This window comes from Otolemur garnettii, unplaced genomic scaffold, assembly GCF_000181295.1.
Source record: "Otolemur garnettii isolate 467f Iridium unplaced genomic scaffold, OtoGar3 scaffold00177, whole genome shotgun sequence".
NCBI classification, from domain to species: domain Eukaryota; kingdom Metazoa; phylum Chordata; class Mammalia; order Primates; family Galagidae; genus Otolemur; species Otolemur garnettii.
The window spans coordinates 251,829-274,426 of NW_003852572.1; the positions used below are offsets into that span (position 1 = coordinate 251,829).

At 41.7% G+C, this 22,598-nt stretch overlaps 1 protein-coding gene and 1 non-coding gene across 4 annotated transcripts in view; one reads left to right on the top strand and one right to left on the bottom strand.

The window, feature by feature from the left end:
- KLHL2 (kelch like family member 2) overlaps positions 1-22,598 on the top strand; it is a 115,915-nt gene that overhangs the window by 55,709 nt on the left and 37,608 nt on the right. For 2 of the 3 annotated variants that reach the window (XM_023519472.1, XM_023519473.1), the window contains one exon: positions 15,100-15,262. In XM_023519472.1, coding sequence (XP_023375240.1) covers positions 15,100-15,262 — 163 coding nt within the window. Of the gene's footprint in view, positions 1-2,288; positions 2,295-15,099; positions 15,263-22,598 lie in introns of those variants that run through there. The other variant, XM_023519474.1, reaches the window with a different exon arrangement.
- On the bottom strand, positions 544-659 carry LOC111728668. The gene has a single exon (XR_002775894.1). It is a non-coding gene; the product is annotated as a U5 spliceosomal RNA (small nuclear RNA).

Here is a 22,598-nt window from a genome sequence, read left to right on the forward strand (position 1 = left end):
GAGTGGTGAGGGGCGGCTGTGATAGGAGGTGAGCTCAGGCCCTGATGGGAGTGGTGAGGGGCGGCTTGATGGGAGGTGGGCTCAGGTGGTGATGGGAGTGGTGAGGGGCGGCTGTGATACAGAAGCAACTTTCCTCTCACCTCCTGCTGACCCCCTGGCTGGCTTCTGAACAGCCCCTAGACCTTCACTGGTCCTGGCTTAGGTGTGGGACTGCAGTTTCAGACAGAGCTCTCTTGTCCCCCAGTGCTGTGTGGAGGATGGACTGGAGGGGCAGTGGTAGTAGTTGGGAAGCCATCTGGATGCCTTTTGGGGTAGGCTAAGTGAGAGACTCTGTTAGCTTGGGCCTGGTTTGATGGACGAAGGTGGTGACGTGCTCAGATTTGGGGGCTATTTGGAGGTAGGGCCATTGGAATTTACTAAAGGACTTGAATGAGAGTTGGAGAAAGGAGAATTATGAAGGATGGTGCTTGGGTTTTTATCGGACCAACTGGCTGGGTAACGGTAATCTTTTTTTTTTTTTAATTATTTTATTTTTTTTTATGTAGCCTTGCCAAAGCAAGGCCTCAAAAAATTAGTTTGTGATTCAGAATTGTTCTCTTCCGTGGAAATCTTTAGTAATAGGTGAAAGAGTTAGGCAATCTGAAGAGAAACCAGAGTATAGTAATGGTACTCTTGTCTGAGATGGTGGAGACATGGGATGAGGATGCCTTTTTGGGTTGGTAGGAATTAGTGATTGTATTTTGGACTTTCACTAATTGGAGTTACGAGTGGAGGTGCTGCTGAGTGGGTTGGGTCTGTGTGGGAAGGGGTCATGTTGGAGAGGTAGATTTGTCATACGGGTGGTATAAAATCACCAAACTGGGTAAGGTCACTTTGGTAGGTAGTGTAGAGAGGGAAAGAAAGCCAAAGACACCATCTGGAGTGTTTGAGATTTTAGATTAGCAGATGAGGGAGATGGAGCAGCCAGTGACAGAGGGGGAAAACCAGGTATGTGTGGTGTCATAGTGCTAGTTCTGGAGAAGAAAGTATTTCAAGGCAAGGTGGTAGCTGTGTTGGATGTTTCTAGTAGGCCACAGAAGTGACTGGCTGGTGGACTGACCATTGACCCTGGTAATTGATATCAGTGCAGGAGTCACATCCCAGTTTGTGTGAGACAGTCCTACTCTCCACCTGCTGATCCGGTGTTTTGACTCACTAGAGGCTGTATTATTCAGAAGTGTTCCAGTGTGGATGATAAATTATATGTTCACACTAGTTATTAGTGACTTTGGGGAAAGCTATTTAGGTGCGATGGTGAGAAGGAAAACTAGGACACAGTGGACTGAGAGGAAGGCTGGCTGCAGAGAGTCCAGGCAGCTCTGTCAAGGTGTTTTGCTAAGAAAGGGGAGAGGGGTGCTAGCTGATGATAGGTTTAAGGCGGTTTTGTTTTGTTTTTAATGAATAATTTATTTTTGTTTTTTTTGAGACAGCGCCCCATTCTCTTGGCAGGGCTAAAGTGCTGTGGTGTCATAGCTCATAGCAACATCAAACTCCTGAGCTCAAATGATCCTCTTGCCTCAGCCTCCCGAGAAGCTGGGACTACGGGTGCCCACCACTAAGCCTGGCTAGCTTTTCTATTTTTAGCAGAGACAGTTTTTCTATTTTTAGTAGTGCCCTAAGCTCTTAAGGATGTCTTTAGGCAGTGATTCACAACTAGAAGGCGGGGCCCCTGGTGTTTTGAATTCTCACCTATCTCCTTATTTATGGGGATTTACTACCTTGGGCCATTTATCTTTTTCTGACAGAGACTATAACTGTACACTTGATTGCATTCTAAGCCTAGTTGTATTCATGTTCCCCTTCTGCCCTTATAGCACAGCCCCCTGGATCTTGATTGGGTGACCACCATTCTTCATTCTCAGACACATATTTGCAAGGTGCCCAAGTAGCAAAGGAGCTCAGCAGAAGCCCATCTTCAAGGTGAACCAAATGTCTACTGAGCAGTTTGGTAAATGTTCTTAATGAGCTCTTAGGATAACAACATTTAAATTAAGTGTATAATGCTGCATATTTAAATTATTATTGAACAACTCAGAAAATAATAATAAGGAGCCCTTAGATCAGCTCTCTTCTAGGCAGCTTCGTGGGCCAGTGGACTCTGGCTAATGACTATATTAGAATTTGGAACTTTAATCTTGAAGTTACTATTGATTTCAGGAATGGCTTTGAGAAAGACATTAACCCTTTTGTTTTCAGCTATCAAATGAGGCTAATGATATTTTGCCCCCCTCATAGAAACAGTGTAAAATGTACCGGTTTAAAGCTTGCAAAGATATCTAAATTTTCTGTGAGTATTGAACAGACATGAGAAATGGGCAGCAATAAAAAGACTTAATTGGGTGGCACCTGTGGCTCAGTGAGTAGGGCACTGGCCCCATATACCAAGGGTGGCAGGAACCCGGCCCCGGCCAAACTGCAACAACAAAAAGAAAAGACTTAATTGTTTGGGCTAACTGGGTAGAAAATGGCTCATATAATTCTTCCCTCACTGTTTTTATTCTTAATCGGGTCCAGTAAAATATTTGCTTTGGAGTTCTCTCCACCCGATGGGCCTTGTGTGTTTGTGTCAGTGGGGAGAGAGCATTCTGGGGTGATTGCTGTAGCAGTTGGATCTTTGGTTTCTGGCAGCCTGTTCCATCGCAGGGACACATAGGGACGGGGGTGGGGGGTGGGGGTGGGGGGAGGAAAGTGCTGTTTCCCTTAGCAGAGTCTGGAGGGTTCATTGCCTTTCCACTTGTGCTCTTAGAGCCAGGAAGGGAGTAGTAAGTCCTTTGTGAGGAAAAGGATTTAGCAGATGATGTGCTTGGAAAATACAGGTTAAAACTTAAATAAAAATCCCTAAATCAAGCATTCAGAACTAGTGCTTATTTATGATATAGCAGTGGGAAGTCATATTGGAATGAATTTATCTGACACATCTGTGAACGTGATATTTTATCACTTTACCTGGATAGTGCTAATTTAAGTATTATACAGAGTCATAAAGATTGAAATTATTTAAAAATTGAGTTTTGATATTAATTGTGTTTTATATTTTAAGTCTGAATTTGGTAATCTGCATAATTTTTGGAATACAGATCAACTGTATTCCAAAACATCCTTTCTCCAGTCATTCCGACCAAGTTATTTTTACTCCATATAAATGAAAAAAGCTTATTATTTAAAATTTAGTATGGGAAGGCCATGGAGGTCAGCTAGTTGGAGAAAACCTAGAAGCCTTATTATCAGAACTTCTTATAAAACTAGATGAATGTCAAACTTGAAGATTTTTTTTTTCTTGTTTTGGCAAAGCTAGGTACTCTAGAAGCATTAGTAATTAACTTAGTTGTGTCTTTTTTTACAGAGTCTTACTTTATTGCCTTTAGTAGAGTGCTCTGGGATCATAGCTCATAATAACCTCAAATTCTTAGGCTCAAGAGGTTCTCTTGCCTCAGCCTTCTGAGTAGCTGGGACTACAGGCACCTACCACAACGCCTGGCTATTTTTTTTAGAGATAGGGTCTCACTCTGACTCAGGCTGGTCTCGAACTCCTGAGCTCAGGCAATCCACCTGCCTTGGCCTCCCAGAGTGCTGGGGTTACAGTTCTGAGCCACTGTGCCCAGCCTTACTTGTGTCTTTATATCATTAACATATATCATCCTTGGTAGTGTGTGCACAGTTGAGTCATTTGGGGATTGATGTTTTAAGTAGCTTCATGTGGTACATACAAAGCATTTATTTATTTATTTATTATTTATTTATTTTTTAGACACAGAGTCTCACTTTGTCAGCCTCGGTAGAGTGCTGTAGCATTATAGCTCACAGCAACCTCCAGCACTTGGGCTTAGGCAATTCTCTTGCCTCAGCCTTCTGAGTAGCTGGGACTACAGGCACCTACCACAAAGCCCGGCTATTTTTTGTTGCAGTTTGGCCGGGGCCAGGTTCGAACCCGCCACCCTCAGTATGTGGGGCCAGTGTCCTACTCACTGAGCCACAGGCGCTGCCTGGCATTTATTTTTTGGAGGGGGGCAGAACAGTGTCTCACTCTGTTGCCCTAAGTGGAGTGCCCTGGCATCGGCTTAAGTCACAAGAACCTCAAACTCCTGGGCTCAAGTGATCCTCTTGCCTCAGCCTCCCAAGTAGCTGGGACTATAGGCACCTGCCACTATACCCAGCTAGTTTTTCTATTTAGTGGAGACGAGTATCACTCTCGCTCAGGTTGGTCTGAAACACCTGGCTAGTTTTCCTATTTTTTTTTTAAATTTATTTATTTATGAATGAATGATCAGGTCATGCTCTGGCTCAGGCTGGTCTCGAACTTGTGAGCTCAGACAGTCCACCCGCCTCAGCCTCCCAGAGTGCTAGGATTGCAAGCATGGGCCACTCTGCTCAGCCTTAGTTTTCCTGTTTTTAGTAGAGATGGGGCCTCACTCTTGCTCAGTGTAGTCTTGAAATCTTGAGCTCAAGAGATCCTCCTGCTTTGGCCTCCCAGAGTTTTGGGATTACAAGCGTGAGCCACTGCACCTCACCTAAAAGGCATTTATTTTGATGAACAGGAAATGACCCCCCATCCTGATTATGATTTAGCCTCTTATAACAATGTTATAGTAATTTGAGCAGAAATTAAATCAAAGCCCTGCTTAGGTGAATTTTTTCTTGGCCTTTGATTTTTGCCTTGTGTTGTTTGGGGGTGGAGCCTGTGTGTGGGCCCATCAGCACCAAACTGATTGATGGTCAATGCGTAGAGTCTGTCTCTCTAAACCAGTTTAGGTAGTGAGAGCCTACAGTTGTTAAATTCTATGTGGTTCTGGCATGTTTCAGACCAGAAAGAGGCTTTATAAACCCTAGCATTATTGACATACAATTTTTAAAGGTAAAGGTATTTTTACCTTTTGGACTTTAATGTCTTAATCTCGTTGTTAGATTAAGAAAATTAATGTGCTTCTGATAATCTAGTTTAAGTGCATTATGTCTTCAGGATATATAATTTATGAAAATTTAATTTCTTATAAAAATAGAGTATAGCTAAATCGCTAAAATGTATTAAGCTGCTGTTTAAAATTAAGTTTATGAATGCTAAGTATAGAAATTTGGGCACATAAATAAGTTTGACTTTTTGTTTTGGTTCAATTTTGGATTCTATCAGGTAGGATTATGTTTTTCATTAAAGATTTTATTTTATGGTTTACAAATGCCGTCTGTGGACCTCTAGTTAATCTTTTAGTGTGAGTTTACACTTAGCCAAAAGATGGAGAAGCAACAGAATATGAGTTTAAAGTACAGTTTTCTCTTGGTGTTCATGGGATTGGTTCCAGGATGTAGCTGGGATACTGAAATCTGAGGATATTCACATCCCTGGTGTAACAGGGTGTGATGTTTGCATAGAACCTATACACGTGTTCCTCCTGTACACTTTGTCACCTCTAATATAGCGTGAATACTGTGTTGTTTAGGGTGGAATTGCAAGTGCAAAGTATGTACATATTCAGATGGAATTTTTTTTCCTTCCAGTTTTTTTTTTTTTTTAAGAGATGGGATCACGTTTTGTCACACAGACAGAACCGCAGTAATGTGATCATAGCTCACTGCAGTGTTGAACTCATGGGCTCAAACAGTTCTCCTGCTTTAGCCTCCCAAGTAGCTGGGGCTACAGGTGTGCACCACCATGTCCAGCTAATTTTTAACTGTTTTTGTAGAGATAATATCTCGCTGTGTTGCCCAGGTTGACCTAGGACTCCTGCCCTCAGCCTCCTAAATCTTAGGGATCACATGTGTGAGCTTCCACACCCAGCCTCTGAGTAGTTTTGATCTGAAGTTGATTGAATGCGCAGGTGCAGAGCCCACAGTTACTGAGGGGTGACATTACTGATTTTTTTGCCCTCGTGTTGTAGGATATCATTTACATTCCATAGGTCTTAACTGTACAGTTCACTAAGTTTCAACAAATGCACATGCCCATCAGCTCACATCCAAATGCAGACACTGAGAATTTACAACTTGAAGTTTCCTCCCCGGAAATCCTCCTGCCCCCTTTCCAGGCAACCTCTGGTATGATTGGTATCACAACAGACTGTATGGCCAGTTGAAGAACTCATGTCAGTGAGTCACACAGAATGCATCTTTTTGAGGTTGACTTCTTTCACAGAAAATAATATTTTTGAGATTCCTCTGTTGTGTATTGCAGTAGTTCACTCCTCTTCATCGATGGGGAGTGCACTGTGTTGATTTCCTACAGTGGAGTGTGTTGAGGGGCAGGCAGGCATAAAGTTTGGTTGTTACTCGTGGACAGCCAGTGCACTTAGCTGAAGAACACTAAAAATAACACAGCTGGGCTCTTGCTGTGGTCCCAGAGAGGTTGTCAGTAAGGTGAGTGGAGTTATTTGATTGCTTTTAACTGTGATTTTTTTTTTTAACTTAATGTGTACTTTGCCATTATGTATTTTCTCACTGTTTATTTTGTCAGCAATAGTTTGGTTTTACAAGTGCTCTTTGTTTTTATGTCCAGCATTGACTGTGAGAAGCAAAGCTGGGAGGTGGTATAGTGAATATTGACAGAGAGGAGAGAATATAAAATGATTTCTGGTGAAAAATAATAGTTAGCTGACAAAGAGCCCTGTCCCAGGAAGAAGGCCTTGTCTCCTGTGTGTGCATTTGTCTGTGTACCTCCGTTTTGATTTAGCATTATAGTATAGAAAACGAGAAATCTTTAAAAATTAGTAGCAACCTCTTTAGCCTTGATAAAAAGCCCTGTTGGAATAAACTCAGGAGTCTCTGGGGGTCTCTGAATGATATAAATGAATTTAGAAAGAAGATAGAAAAGGAGCAGGCAAGGATGAATAGAGAAGAGGGAAGAAGAGAGAGGAGAGAGAATCTCAGGAAGGAGGAGAGGAGGAGGAGCGGGGAGCTGTGTGTAACAAGGCTGTGCAGTGCCCAGAGTGGCTGTTGGAGGCTTCCCCTGGTGCAGGGCGACTGCCACAGAAGGAGGCGGTCAGGACAGTCATTTTGACAGTTGTATTTGGCAGTTTTCATCCACGGTTATAAACCTCAGTACTACCATTAACCAGAGACGATTCCTATTAATAGTTGTGGTCTATCCCTCTAGCACTATCTATGTATTTACACACACATGTGTTTACATGAGAAGGGATGATGCCCAGGCACCACCTTTGAAAACGCTAGAGGAGGCTTGGCATTCATAGCTCAGCAGTTAGGGGCCAGCCACATACACTGGGGCTGGCGGGCTTGAACCTGGCCTCGTCCTACTAAATAGCAATGACAACTACAACAAAAAAATAGCCAGGCATTGTGGCGGGCGCCTGTAGTCCCAGCTACTTGGGAGGCTGAGGCAAGAGAATCACTTAGGCCCAAGAGTTTGAGGTTGCTGTGAGCTGTGATGGACACAGCACTCTACTGAGGGTGACATAGTGCAATTATGTCTCAAAAAAAAAAAGCGTCGTTGGTCCTCTGTACTATTTTACCTCTTTTCTTTGAGTTAACTAATAAACTTTGCCTCTTAAACTTGCTTTCTTATTCTGTCTCTTAAGTCTTTAAAAAAAAGTTTTGGAGGCCTACTGCAGGTGTTTGCTAGTTGCTATTCTTGTTTCTAGATAGATTGATGCCTCACCTCAGCACCCTAATTTAACCAGTTTAAATTCTGTTTCTGGAAGGTGGATGTGGACTCACTGATAGCGGGTGGCCTGTTCTTCAGTCATTGATAGAATTCTGCAGCTGGGGAGAGGGGGAAGCCTGAGGGACCCAGTGGGGCTCTGGAAGGCAGGTGGGCCCTTAGGGTGAACGCATGCAGTGACTGCAGATAGGCAGTCATGGGTTTTGATTTGTGGTGATTTTAGAGAAGAAGGACTGAAGGAGAGGAGATGAAGGTGGATTCATTCTGATATTGATAGTAGGAATAGGGTAAAATACTCACTTGAGAAAAAGGGGCTGCCTCCCTTCCATGTTTTGGCCACTTGGCTAAGTGTGGCCTCATTTAGTTTCTGTAGTATCCTGGACAGAGGTATGTCTTTTCAAATGAGAAAAATTACAGCTCAGAGGGGCTGATTTTCCAGGGTCATACGGCTGTAGGGAATACAGAGGTGACCCATACTGATCAGGAACCGATCTGGGCAGAGTCCTGGTTGGGTGCAGAGCAGAGGGATGGTTCCTGGTGGCTGAGGCTTAGGGTTTTGAGACATAGATGTGTGACTAAGGAGATGGCAGGGTGCCAAGAATGGGCATTTCCTATGGCGAAACTCTGTACTCAGCCCCCCACATCCCAGAAAGAGGAAGGAAATCTTCTTCCTCCTTTCCTGCACCCCACACCCTCCTGAGGTCACAGCAGCTGGGTAATGCTGTATTCATTGGTGGTGTGCTTTATTATCGTTCACAGTGTGCCCACGAGTAAACATCAAGCTCAGTAAATATCAAGCAGACAATTGAAAAACTTGTGGAAACACGACTTATTTGTGAATGGGGGGCTGAATGCAGATTTTAGACATATGCTAAAGAAAGTAAGTTGTGTTCCATGATGAGACTGTTAGACTCTAGAAACATACAGCTGCTTTAAGCTTGCGGATTACGTCTTCCTCTGCTTGTGCCTTTTGGAAAACTTTTTCCTTCTTTATTTTGGGTCATTTCAGGCATGCAAAACCTTTGTACTTTTGCATTGGGTATAAATACAAAATTGCTGGGAAATCCATAAAAGATCTGCTTTTTAGTACACTTAACAGTGGAGTTAAGACCTCTAGAAAGCCTTTGTATGATACAGTCGAACCTCTTGGAAGTCACTTCCTACTAAACAAATTGCTAATGGCTGAGGAGTTTATGGACGTACTACATCAATTATTTCTCCCTGAGGAGTAAATGCCCAAGCTGAAAATAAACTACAGATCCTAATAGCCAAATAGAAGGAGTGAACTTGTCTAAGTGAAACGCCTTATGTGTAATTTGGCTTGTCAAGCAGAGTACAGTGGGATGGAAGCGTCTGTCTTTAAAACGTGCAGCTGGTGAGAGTGTCGTGCAGATGCCGACTTTGGCATGTTGGCTTGTCCTCTCTGACAGCGGTGCCCCTCTTTGTTCACTGCAGAAGACTTCTCTGCGATATAAAATGTGTACCCGGTATGTTGGCAGTCACCATGTCCATATGGAATCTGTTTTCTCTTTCGCACAGTGATGGCATTTTGAGGTTAGATTCATTTAATCAGCTGCTCCTGGTTTCCTATTTCATGCTTCTCCACACATTTAAAAATACTGCTGTTCATCTGAAGAGGAGGAGTAAAATGCAGCACCCACCTGAAGTTTCACACAGCTAGCTTGATGGTCAGAGGACTTTGAGGCAAGTGATCTAAGAGATGGCCTCTAGTAACAGGTGGTGGTAACTGTTGCCCATAAATAGTGCCCTGTCCCCATTGCTACATTGGCCAGAATGTTAGAGCTCCAGAAAACCATTCCTTTACTTCCTTTTCCTTGTCTTTTAAATAATATTTTACCACTTAAATGGTACATATTCATTATAGAAAATTTAGAAAATTTTACAACTAAATAAAAGTAAGTAAATAGAAAACCTCAATACTACCATTCAGTAGAGGTGATCCCTGTTAACAGTGAGGGTGGATCCCTCTACTACTGTCTCTGTAGTTACACACATGTGTGTTTACAAAGGAAGAGATGATACTGTATACTCTGTTTAGAAACTAGCTTTTTATATTAAATTCATTAGGATAACTTCTTAGTCATTAAGTTTGTTTATTATATATTTTTAATAGTTGCAGAGTAGTCAGTGTTGTTATTGTAGAATTGACTTCATCTGTCTGTTGTAATCAGACCTTTAAGTTCTTTCCAAATTTTTTATATAAATAGCACTATAATTAATACTCATAATCCATATTCATAATTTGTTTCTGTGTATAATGTAATAGCTTGGGGTTCCCCTGAAAGCAAGGCTTATGTGCACATGGTTAATTCAGGAGGTAATCCCAGGCAATAGCACTGAGTAAGGGGAGAGTTTCATCCCAGCACTCGGGGAGGCTTAGGTGGGCAGATCTCTTGAAGTCAGGAGTTTAAGACCAGCCTGAGCAAGAGACAGACTCTTGTCTCTACTAAAAATAGAAAGAAAACTAACCTGGTGTTGTGGCAGGTGCCTGTAGTCCAGCTACTCAGCAGGCTGAGGGAGGAGGATCACTTGAGCTCTGAGGTTGCTCTGAGCTATGATGATGCTAGGCAGAGTGAGACTGTCTCAAAAACCAAACAAACGAAAAGTAGGATTTGAACTGGGAAGAAGAGAAAACCAGTTCGAAGGTGTGGAATAGATCCGGCCACAGCTCAGCGTGCATATTCATTCTCACCAGGATCTTTCCCCTCAATTGACACAATCCTCCTGGTTTGCTTCCCAAGTAGCTGGGCTTACAGGCATATGCCAGCACACCTGGCTCAGTTTTTAATTTCTCATTGAGATGGGGTGTCCTGTGTTGTCCACCCTCCTCAGCCTGTCAAGCTAATGAATGGAGCAGCGCTTTGGCTCAGTAGTGGCTTGAAGGTGGCTGAGCCCTGATGAGAACACTGGGGTCATGGCAGAGACTCAGGGTTGATGGAATAGAACTAAAGGAGGCAGATGTGGGATGGCGGATGAGGGTCCCTTTATATTTACTGCCTACTTTACCTTTTCCTGGAGGCTGACGTACTCTTTAGAGATGTGTTGGCTTTTGGAATAGTCCTTCAGTATATACCCGATATGGGATTTAATCGTTCTTAGAGTCTTAGGACTCGTCATTAACATTCAGAATAGATAGCAGGTAATAATTGCTCTTTCTTTGATGTTTTAGAATGTACTTCAGGATCTTAGAGTGCCTTCGGTAATTTTCATCACTCTCAGGGTTACTAGTGCAGCATAAATAAGTGGAAATTTTCCATTAGATGGCGGCTGGGGGGTTATTACATCAATGCAATTTGACTTCATGTGAGAGGCAGCACTATCAACTGCTTCTTTGCTTTAGAGAGCTTGGAAAATATAGTTTTAAATACATAAATTTATTGGACCTTTTAGTTACAATGCCCAAGGCATTTTTGTGACCTAAATAGCAAATGAAGAAGTCACTTCTTTATATTGTAGGTGTTTGTCACATTTGTTGCCGATATCCACTTCAGATGAAAAGCCATGGGTTCACGATAGCCCCAGGTTAAAGCACATTTTTCTTTTTCGGTGATATTGAAACATTAGAATATTAAATTCCATTTCCCAAGTCAGGGTTTCCCAAATTACAGTCACTTTCTTGCCACTTTCATGATTTTGCTATATTCTGCATTGCTGATGCTACTAAATATTTAATGTTTTTCTCTGCAGTGACTCATTTTTTTACTTAAATTTATTTAAGAAAGACTGTTTATATTATTTAAATAAATGAAAAGTAACTTAAAAAATATATTCCTAACTGTTAACACAAGAGTGTCTGTTTTGGTCAGTGCTGTTCTCATAGCAGGCTTAACCTGTCTTGTGTGACCTTGGGCAAGTCCCAGCTTCCTCAAGCCTCTGTACTAGAGGTGTGGTGGGGATGATGAGATGTTGTGCCTGCAACCGTGAGGGTTTGGTAAATGGAGGCAACTCCCTGTGTGGTGGAAGTGGTTGCTGTCTTTGGCCCTTTTGCTAAAAGAACCACACAGGAGATTCAGAATTACACATGCACTTCCATTCTGCACCTGGAGATGGGGCTGAAGGTGTGAGAAAGAACAGCAGACCAGAGAGTTGGCCTATTTAATTGTATCTCTGGCTTTCATGACTGGCTGTGCAAATTGGTCAAGCCATTTATCCCCCTCAAAGGTTTGGTTTCTTCATCACACCAATTAGGAGGTTTGCTTTGATTTGATTTGATCCCAAGGCATCCAGCTCACGGTGCCAGTTTACAGGGTTCTGATCATGGGATGTGGTTTATCTGAAGTCAGCATTTTTAATTTTGTTGCTTTAACTGGCTATTTAGTACACACAGTAAGCAAGGAGTGGATGTGGCCCAGCTGTCTTCCTGTTTTCAATTAGAGTGACTGATGGTCTCCAGGTGTCAGGTTAACAGGTGGGTCAGTTAGTAATTGCTTTTGAAGCTGGGTGTAGTTAATTCTGTAATTGTGAGCTATTGAAGGTTAGTCCTAGTAAAATTACATCATAAGACTGAGGCGTTTTTTGGAGGATTTAATGACCAAAGAAAAACATGAATAAACTCTTATTACATGTTTGACTCAAGTTTAAGTTATGTTGAATGTTTATCAAGAATGCAGCCATTTACTGCTGCCCTCATTAAAAACTATGCGTGACTTTCTAGCCACATGGACCACTGTTGAAATAACTTAAACGTCTCTGACCTGGAGACATGTTATGTCCCTTCTAGATCAGAGATTCTACAATTTTACGATTCTTTTTTGGGGGGGGGAAGGGGACTGAGTCTCTGTTGCTCAGGCTAGGCTAAGACTCAGTCCCCCCTGTGTCATTGCCCACAGCAACCTCAAGCTCCTGGACTCAAGCTCAGCCTCCCAAGTAGCTGGGACTGCAGGTGCCCACCATAACACTCAGCTAGTTTTTCTGTTTTTAGTAGAGACAGGGTCTCATACTTGCTCAGGCTAGTTTTGAAGTCCTGAGCTTAAGCAATCCATCCACCTTGGCCTCCCAGAGTGCTGGGATTGTAGGCGTGAGCCACCACACCAAGCTTAACTTTATGAATTTTAATCTCCTGGTAAGGTTGATCTGGGTTTGGTAGTGATGAAGTTGAAATCAATAAAGCAAAATAAAATTCTAAAAGTCTACTATTTAAGATAGATGTATAGATAAGTGTCAGTGTATATGTTAGCGTAATATACCAATCACTTATTTGTTTCACTTAGGATAGATCTTAGAAATTGCCCCATTTATAATAGTTTCCTTTTTCTTTGGAATGACTGCAAAGTTTTCCATTGAATGGATAATTATAATTGTTTAACCAGTCTCATAATAATGGATACTTAGGCTTTTTGTAAACTTCTGACATCACCCACAATAACACTTTAATGCATATTTTATCCATATGTTAATGTAGCTGTAGGGAAATTGCTGGGCCAGAGCATTTGTGTATTTGTAATTTTGAATTTAAAATGAATATTTCTTCAAGGAGGTGGAACCCAGGCGTGCTCCACCCAGCAGGCTGTGAGTAAGCCGTTCTGCTCAGCCCCATTCCTGTGGGGCCAGACAACTTGAATTCTGTTATTACTTCAGGAAAATACTGGCTAGATGATCATTACTGTTTGTGCAGATTTTGCAGAGATTAATTAAATATTACACTGAAGACCACTTTCTACACTACGTGCACTTGCTGCATTAAATGGCTGGTCCTGTTAAGCGTATTGGAATGTACTTTTCATTGCTTCAGAGTGCAATTACACCAGCATGGAAAACCTCCAGTTTGAAAATTACCAACAGATTAAGCCTTCCCTGGAGATCCATTTTCATAACATAATGAAATGTCCTGTATATATTATGTAAGATGTTTAGCTGTAACATTAGTTACACTTTATTTCTCCTTAAATTCAGAAGGAAAAGGCATTATGTCTGGATACTGTTTCCATTTCTTTCAGAGAAAACTAGTATTAGGTATTGGAGTTGGACTAAAACACACACACAGAAACACCCTCTCAGCTCCTAATTCTATTCATTACTGATTGATTGTGTACATGTGTGTGCGTGTGTGTAAGTCTCACAGTTAAAGTTTCTGTATTTTAAGAAAATAAGAGTAGTTTTTGTTAGAGGGGTGAATGTTCTTTCTTTTTCACATTTAGGACTCATTACATAGATTTAGGAAAATCATAAAAGATACTCATAAACCACTATTTCTTTATTTTTCTTGGGCTGCAATGCAGTGTACATGCAAGTCAAGTCCTGAGGAACTCAGAAAATTTTATGCCAATGTGGTCTTTTGTAAAGTTGACCATTATTCTAATAGTTGAGGATTTCTTTCCCTTTGCTCTTATAAAAGAACAATAGATGTTCAGTAGCTTTTTTTCATGAAGTTTTCCTCCTTAATTTGACTTTCAAGTATGATCCTTAATATAGCACTCCACTAATTGACTTACAAAGGAAACCTCTCCATTATTGACCTATTTGAAAAGTAGTTGTAGTGTTGGATGCAATATTTATAGGGAAGATAGGGGTTAAATCCTACAGAATAATCTGTGATATAAATTGCTTGAAGTAATTAAAATAAAAATATAAATTAAAAACTTATTAGACAGTCACCTTTTATGCTTTCCTTTTTAGCACAGGTATTATATTCTAGAGAAATTATCTGCTTATATTTAGAGACTGTTGAATTTTAAATTGTTCTGCCCCATAAGGAAGCAGTTGGTTGTGTTATTCCCACAGTAGAAGAGAGAAGTCTTCAGCAAAATGAGGCTTTGTTGTAATATGTATTGATCTGGGCCCACCTTTTCCCTGTAAATCACTGGAGCTCATGACTACTAAAATAAAGGGAACAAAACCATTTTTAAGAGGACCCCCCCAGCACCTTAGTTGTGTTTTCAAGAGTCAAAGGAACACTTTTTCGTGCTTATAAAACAAACCATTAGGTGGCCCCTTGTGGCTCAGTGACTAGGGCTCTGGCCCTATATACTGAGGGTGGTGAGTTTGAACCTGGTCCCGGCCAAACTGCAACAAAAAAATAGCCGGCTTTGTGGTGGGTGCCTGTAGTCCCAGCTATTCAGGAGGCTGAAGCAAGAGAGTCGCCTAAGCCCAAGAGCTGGAGGTTGCTGTGAGCTGCACTCTCCTGAGGGTGACAAAGTAAGACTCTGTTTCTAAAAAACAAACAAACAAAAAACCCTCCATTAATCTAACATAATCTGATTATCTCTTATATTCTTGTGACCAAGAAGAGACCTTTGAGATTCCTTGGAAATTATGAGAATGTCAAGACTCACTGTCATTCCATATTGCAAATAATGTTTAATTTGTTTTCTATGGAACATTCAAGTGTAGACACAGATGGTAAGCAATGGTGAATCTCTTCTCCTGGTCAGAAGCAGCCAGTGGGGACGGCGTTCCCAGCCGGCTGCCTGAGCAGGTCCTCTTGTGTGTTGCAGGTCCTTCTCCCAGCAGCCGGTCTGCTGCAGCTGCAGGACGTGAAGAAGACTTGCTGTGAGTTTTTGGAGACCCAGCTCCACCCAGTCAACTGCTTGGGGATCCGGGCGTTTGCTGACATGCACGCGTGTACAGACCTCCTGAACAAGGCCAACACGTACGCAGGCAAGTGGGATGGACTCCAGCTGAGTTTAAGACCAGGAGGAATCTGGAATTCTTGAGTTTTGATATGAATTTACAGTGGTCTCTGCAAAGTAGCTTTATAAAATATAATTAGAATTATATAATGGCAGCAAGCATAATTGAAGCCTGATCATAAATCTATGAAGTTTAAAAAAGCAACTATAAACTGGTACTGGACCTGAGTAATAGAACAGCTAGCTTTATGCAAGTATCAATCTCTGTATTTTCCTTTCAAAATGTCGAATGAACAGGCATATGAGAAACTACATGCATGTGAAACTAAGTTGTTTTACCTCTGTGATTTTTTTTTTTTGCACACTTTTCTTGCACCTAAGAAAACAATTTTGTGGTGTAACAAATATTCAAAGTAGTGAAACCTAGATGCATTTGGGTGGAGTAGGAAAGTGAACCCCTATACTGGCAGCCCTGTCCCTGGTTCCCACAGCCACCGGTTGGCACCTCCCTGGTGGTGGCACCTTCCACAAGGAAGAGGGGCTTGTGGCCAAGGAGCCTTCACCCTTGCTGTCAGGCAACCCCCAGAGCATCCAACTCTGCATGAGGAGAGTACAGATTCTTACCACAGCTTTAGATGTAGCTGAAGGTCACAAAAGTAACTTATAATTTATTTTTCTTTGAGCTTTTATTAAACATTAAAAAATTCATATCAAAAGTGATTACTAGGAAGTTTTTAGTTTTTTTTTTTTTTAAAAAACTATATTTCTGGAAGATAAACTTGATGGAAATTACAATCCATCTTCTTGCAAGACTCTGCCCTGCATCTATGAGACCTGGCAGGAATAGTTCCTACAGAAGCGTCTGTGACTACTGCCCCCTTAGGAAAGTTTTAGAACCTCAACTTCCCCAGCCTGCAGATGTCAGAGCTCTTGTCTAACTCTACCTTCATGCACTTATTCTGATGATCCAGGCAGGGAGCTTTGGGTGCACAGATCTGGGTGAGGGTGGGGGAGGATGTGTGCTTGTGTGTAAGGCACAGGAGCATTGGAGAGAAGTATTCCTAGCATCCTTACTGTGTTTACCAAAGAAATAATGGCTTAGAGTGGTTAGGTGAAAAAACAAAAACAATAGGTCTAATAAATGTGAACTTTATGGATTTCTGTGGGGTGGTCTGATGTTTCACTGCCCTTTAAAATAGAATTGTTTCATGGGAAAATGACTTGCAGATGGGCTTTTAGAACAAGACCGTTTTGTAAGTTGGGAAATGTCTATGATATGTAGCGATACTCATACAGTGTAAGACTTTTGCATGGGGTAAGGCATTTTATGAAAAATCAAAGACAAACTTGAATTCATTGATGTGTTCCAGTACAGCCAATTCTGTTCTTCAGCTAAGTAGAAAATACTTCTTAATCTAGACTCCATTAACTGCTGAACTTAATGTACCTGTTAAAGGTGACTTGTATCAGGAGAACTAAGACTTGTATTTGGGGTAGTTTTTTCTGCATGAAGCAGTTACTTAGTTCATCCCTAAATGTTACTGACTCTTGAGGGGCTGGGGACCCGGCAGAAAGTGAGGAAGATGAATGATGTGTGAGGTGTCCATACATGACATGTTGGAATCTTAGTTTGGCTTATAGCAGAATCAGCTCATTTACTATGTTTTAGGAGATAATTAGATTTTTCTTTCTTTCTTTTGTTTAAAATCTTAAGCTTACTGTAATATGTTACAAAATGAGAAAACATTTTTAACAGAATTAGAATATTTCTGTGTCTCAGTTTATAAGGTATTTCATAGTTATGCCAAAAATTTTTTGTGGAAGAATTATTGTCACTTTAGCAAAATTATAAAGAAACATAGGTTGTTCATTTTTAACGCGCTGTTTTAAATAAGAATCTAACCTTAAACGATATACTGCTTTTATACCTTGCTTCTGAATCTTACATTTACTGAGTCTCTTAAGTTTATAGGTAACATTTTAAAACATCTTTATTATGAAAACAGGTATAAACTAGAATAACACCGGAGATCTGATTGTAAACTCACAGATAATCTCATTTCAACTATTACCCTTTCTACTTCCCCTCTTCTGTTATTTTTTTATATGTAAACTTTTTAATGAAGTGTAGTACATACAAATCCTAAGTAAACAGCTTGACAGCTAATTTTATATAGCCTCTTGTATTACTTTGAAGCAATTGTCATATTTTTTCTGTATATTTCACCCTTATATTGTTAAATAAATAGTTATGAAGATCAAGCTCATATAATGAAGCTATTTCCATATCTTTGGTATATTGATAACTAGTTGCAACAAACTTTCTCAAATAAATAATCCGTAATAATACTATAAAACAGTTGTTCTTCATAGTGAAAGTATCCAATGATTGTTTATATTTTAAGCAGATGGGAGGTGGGGAGGTAAAGAATCTGTGCTGGAAGATGTCTACAGTTTTTTTTTCCTGCCATAAATAAATAATTCCTTTAGTTTGAATTTGACCATGTCCTGTGCCCAGGCAAACCTACCCAGGCTCTGAAAACACTTTCAAATCAAATCATACACCACGTGAAAAGATCTGAGAGAGTGACGGGGTGCAGTGGCAGTAAAGTTACTCTTTCCTTTTTCTTGTCAGAGCAAGGCCTGTGCTGGGTTATCTAGGCAAAAAGGAGAAGGGAGGGCAGAGGAAGCGGGTAGCCTTGGGAGAGCCACACTCACAGGAAGGGAGGAGAGAGGAGCCGGCAGAGTGAAAGTGGAGGTTAGGGAAGGAAGCTGCCGAGCCCGCAGGACGTTCTAGTGCGGGGTGAGAGCCCAGGGTTCTCCTGAGTCTGGACGTAGGTGCTACTTCCTTCCTTTCTCATGCAGATTTGAAACAAGCTGGTTCATATTCATTGGATTAATTAAATTAAATTGTACAGGTCTAAAGAAAGAATTAAGGATTTTTGTTGTTATTTTGTTTTGTTTTTTATCACCCTGGGTAGAGAGCTGTGGCATCACAGCTCACAGCAACCTCAAATTCTTGGTTCAGGTGGTCCTCTTGTCTCAGCCTCCCAAGTAGCTGGACTATAAGCACCTGCTACTATACCCAGCTAGATTTTCTATTTTTAGTAGATGGGGTCTGACTTTTGCTCAGGCTGGCCTGGAACTCCTGAACTCAAGCAGTCCACCTGCCTCTACCTCCCAGAGTGCTAGGATTACAGGCATGAGCCAGTGTGCCCAGCCCACAACTAAGGTGTTCTGTGGAGATCTCTTATGTGAGAGGTCTTACTCCCTCATGCTTATTCACAGTTACCCCCACGTGGCGCTGATGGTGGCGGCACCATCGCACCTGCCACACCAAGACATGAGCGAGCAGTGTTGGGTGGAGGCAGCTCTGCCACCAGGGTACATGACTTGCAGCTGAGCCATGCTGGTCTGGACCAGAATCAGCCTTAGTTATGTTTGTGAATAAATTTTTTTTATCCGAAAAGCTGTGTGAAATTATTTTTTGTTTCATATCTAAAAAAGAAGCTTTTCTTGCTAAGTGTACTGGCTTATATGGAGAGAAAGTATTGATTTGTAGAGTTTTTCACATCTCATGTTTTCTGGGTAGTATCTGTATTTTAACTTTCTCAAATCATTAAGATCTTTGTTTTTAGCCTTTTTTGTCAGACTAAAAAGAGAGAAGAAGATTGAACTTATTTGTTGAGATACATTTTAATAATTCTAGAAAAATATTTTTTATTTGTGTTGTAAACTACAATTCTTTTGCTTTAGCAGTTTTGAAATATACAATAAATTTTTAAGTATGATTTTCTTACTATAGGTCAAATAATAGGACTTTTAAATTTAATTTTTAATCGAAACTATAACTATACATTTATGGGGTACAATGTGATGATTTGACATACAGTGTGGAATGCTTAAATCAAATGGTTGACATAACCATCACCTCACTCACTTATTTTTAAAAGACTCCTTTTGAAATTGGATTTTAATTATAACTTGAAATGTGAATTTTATTTAACCATCATTGTTAATAACCAAGAGTTACCGGTTATTGCCTTTCAAAAAATGTCAGGCAAAATTATGGGAAAAAAATGATTTGAAATTCTTAGTCATTCCTATATCTCACTACTCCCTGTACTGAAAAGTTGAGAAACTACTTAATTCCATTTCTCACTGACCTTTAGGGAAATTTGCATTATCATTTTCTTTTTTTCTTGAGACAGAGCCTCAAGCTATCGCCCTGGGTAGAGTGCTGTGACGTCACAGCTCACCGCAACCTCCAACTCCTGGGCTTAAGTGATTCTCTTGCCTCAGCTTCCCAAGTAGCTGGGACTACAGGTGCCTGCCACAATGCCCAGCTATTTTTTGGTTGTAGTTGTCGTTGTTTGGCAGGCCCGGCTGGATTTGAACGTGCCACCTCTGGTGTATGTGGCTGGCGCCTTAGCTGCTTGAGCTATAGGCACTGAGCCTGCAGTATCATTTTCAAGCTAGTGCTGTAGCTGAGATTCTGGTACCCAGCTTCCCTCAGTAACAGGACGGCCCTTTCCAGTCACTGACATGTTTGCATTTTATTTCTGCTCTTTTCTATTCTCCCTGCTACTATTTGAGCAGCCCAGGAACCCCTTGTATGCCTCCTTCTACCTAGGCTGTTCAGGCCCCCTCACTGTCCTCCTCCTGTCCTCCCCACAGGCCTGTGGAGAGTAAGCCCATGATTTGAATGCTGTCCTCTTCAAAGAAACTTGTGTTGACTAAGTGGTTTCCGTAATGGCGGCACAGCCTTAGCTATGGGATATGGGACTGAAGGGCAGGTGCTGGTCATGTAGCCTTCTGTTGTAGGATTAATCTACTGAGACACAGAGTCTGTGGGGAACTGTTAAGGCGCTTGACACACAGCACTTCTTAGATGACACGTCTTAGAAGAACTGATCATTTTATATTCTTGCGCTCGCGGTGGTCCTCACAGTGTCTTAGTGACCTGCGTGCATTCTCTGCCCAGCTTTGTTGGCAGTTCATCTTCCAGTCCACATGAGTTAGCCCCTTTGAAGCTTCACCAAAGCTGTCTGTTCTTAATGGAACTGCTGGAGATAGAGATGAAATTCCCCCACCCTAGAATTAATAGTCTGGTGTTATTATTGTAGGTAACCTTAACAGTTGTCTAGTGTAACACTTTCATTTTATTAATTAGGAGAATGAAGACCAGAGATATTTTTAGTTTTTTGTCCATAAGGGACAGGCCATTTGTAGATCTAAGATGCTGTTGTTACCCATGTACCTGCCATCAATTCTCAGATGGGATTCTGTGTCAGTGAGGTATAGAGGAATTACAGAGACATCCTACGTTATTTAATTACAGCACTCGCATACCACCAATGCCAATTCTGTGCCCAGAGAACACCAGTGGGGGGTGGTCAGTCACTGATTCCAGAATAAATAGCAATTTCACAAAAAAAACCTATGTATTTTACTTACCATAGTACAAGTAACTAACAACACTTCAGTGACATTCTCCACGTGTTTTTCTCGTTGTATCTTCTTTCTTGACGTGTGGTTGGGTCTGATATGTCTGCTGCGCTCACTGCTTGCTTTCATGGATTTCTGGTCTGTCTCACGGAACGAAGGCAGCAGTGACAGTTTTTGGCAAGCTTTTCACCGCCTGTCCCCTGCCTCTTCCTTTAGGTTTGGTGTGAACCGACCCCCTCCCTGCGCCCTCTCGTGGATTCTCTTGTGTCCACACAGGATTGAGTGTCTTTGCTCACTCTGTGGAGATGGAACACATGCTGGCCTTCTTATGTTTTCTTCAGAGCTACTGTGCCAGCTCTCTCAAGAAGCATTTCTTCCCTGACTGTTTCTTTGAGTGACTCTGCGACCAGGGGCTGTTTGTTCCCCCAAACCATCAGATTTGAATTATGTCGGTGATGTTGAAGGAAATTGCCAGGGGCCAGCACTCTTCTGTGATGGGAATACACTCTTCTCACACACTTACCAAGTGTGCCAACCCCTGCTTTAGTGGCATATGAAAGTGGATTGCGTGGGGCTTACTATTCATCGCCTTCATATCTGCTTCATGCTGTGTGCAAAGTGCTGTAACTGCCTGTTCTGTCTTTGGAACAGAACTTACTAACATCACATAGGGAAAGAAGGCAAATCTTACTGTACTAGGGAGAGAATTTTCTACCGATGCTGGCCTGAGTTCTAGAGGTAAATTCCTTTCATCCCTTTTTACTACTGCGAATAGTACCAACTTTGATTTCATTCTTCTGAAGCAAGTCGAAAGCCAGGGTGGTGGAGGTAAACTTTCTGTCCACGGTAAGATTTCTTCCAGATTGATCCAAATGGCAATTCTGAACCAGTCTTTTTACAATCTTGAAGCCACTATTGTAATTTCTTGGGTCTCTGATTTCTGTGCAGAACAGTAGTTTGTGGAAGAATCACACAGAAGACTCACTGCAATTCCAGACTCCCCAAGTTTAGTCGGGATGTGAAGTCTGAGTGGACAGCAGACACCAGTTCCTCATTGACAGTGACAGACTTGCGAGGACTGTAGTAAAGTGAGAGTTTATTAAAACCTATTCCAAAGCTCTAGAACTGGAGCAAAGTCACCACGCTGTCTGCAAGCTTCACGGGTTGCAGTGTCATCCAAACGTAGATGCTTCAGTAGGGTCACTTTCTATGTTCTCTAAATGCAGTGTGTGACCTGGAAGGTTCTCCTCCCCGAAAAGATCCATTGTCTTTATTTTCTAGCATACACCACAATTTAGAAGAATTACAATTAGTCCTAATATTTCTTCTTTTACAAAATCACCAGAATTTTGGATAAATACATCCTCACAACTCTTTAACCAGATGTAGTTTCTGGTTTGTAAACTTGATAATTACATCTACAGTTTAATTCTTAATAAATACTTGGAAAGCATCCAAGGGGGTTTCAAGTTCTATTCCTGATCATATTCCTGGTTGAGTCTTCATAGTATCAGCTGGTGGTCATCTCCCCAATCCTTTATCAGCTGTGAGTTCCATGTCATTCCTGACAGTGCTGTCCTCTGAGATGAAGGCTACTCCATGTCTATGCCTGGGAGTGATCCTGTCTCTGGCAGGCTGCTCCGTGTCTACACCTGGGTGTGATCCTCTCTCGGGCAGGCTGCTCTGTGTCTAGCCTGGGAGTGATCCTCTCTCGGGCAGGCTGCTCTGTGTCTAGCCTGGGTGTGATCCTCTCTCGGGCAGGCTGCTCCGTGTCTACGCCTGGGTGTGATCCTCTCTCAGGCAGGCTGCTCTGTGTCTAGCCTGGGTGTGATCCTCTCTCGGGCAGGCTGCTCCGTGTCTATGCCTGGGTGTGCTCCTCTCTCGGGCAGGCTGCTCCGTGTCTACACCTGGGTGTG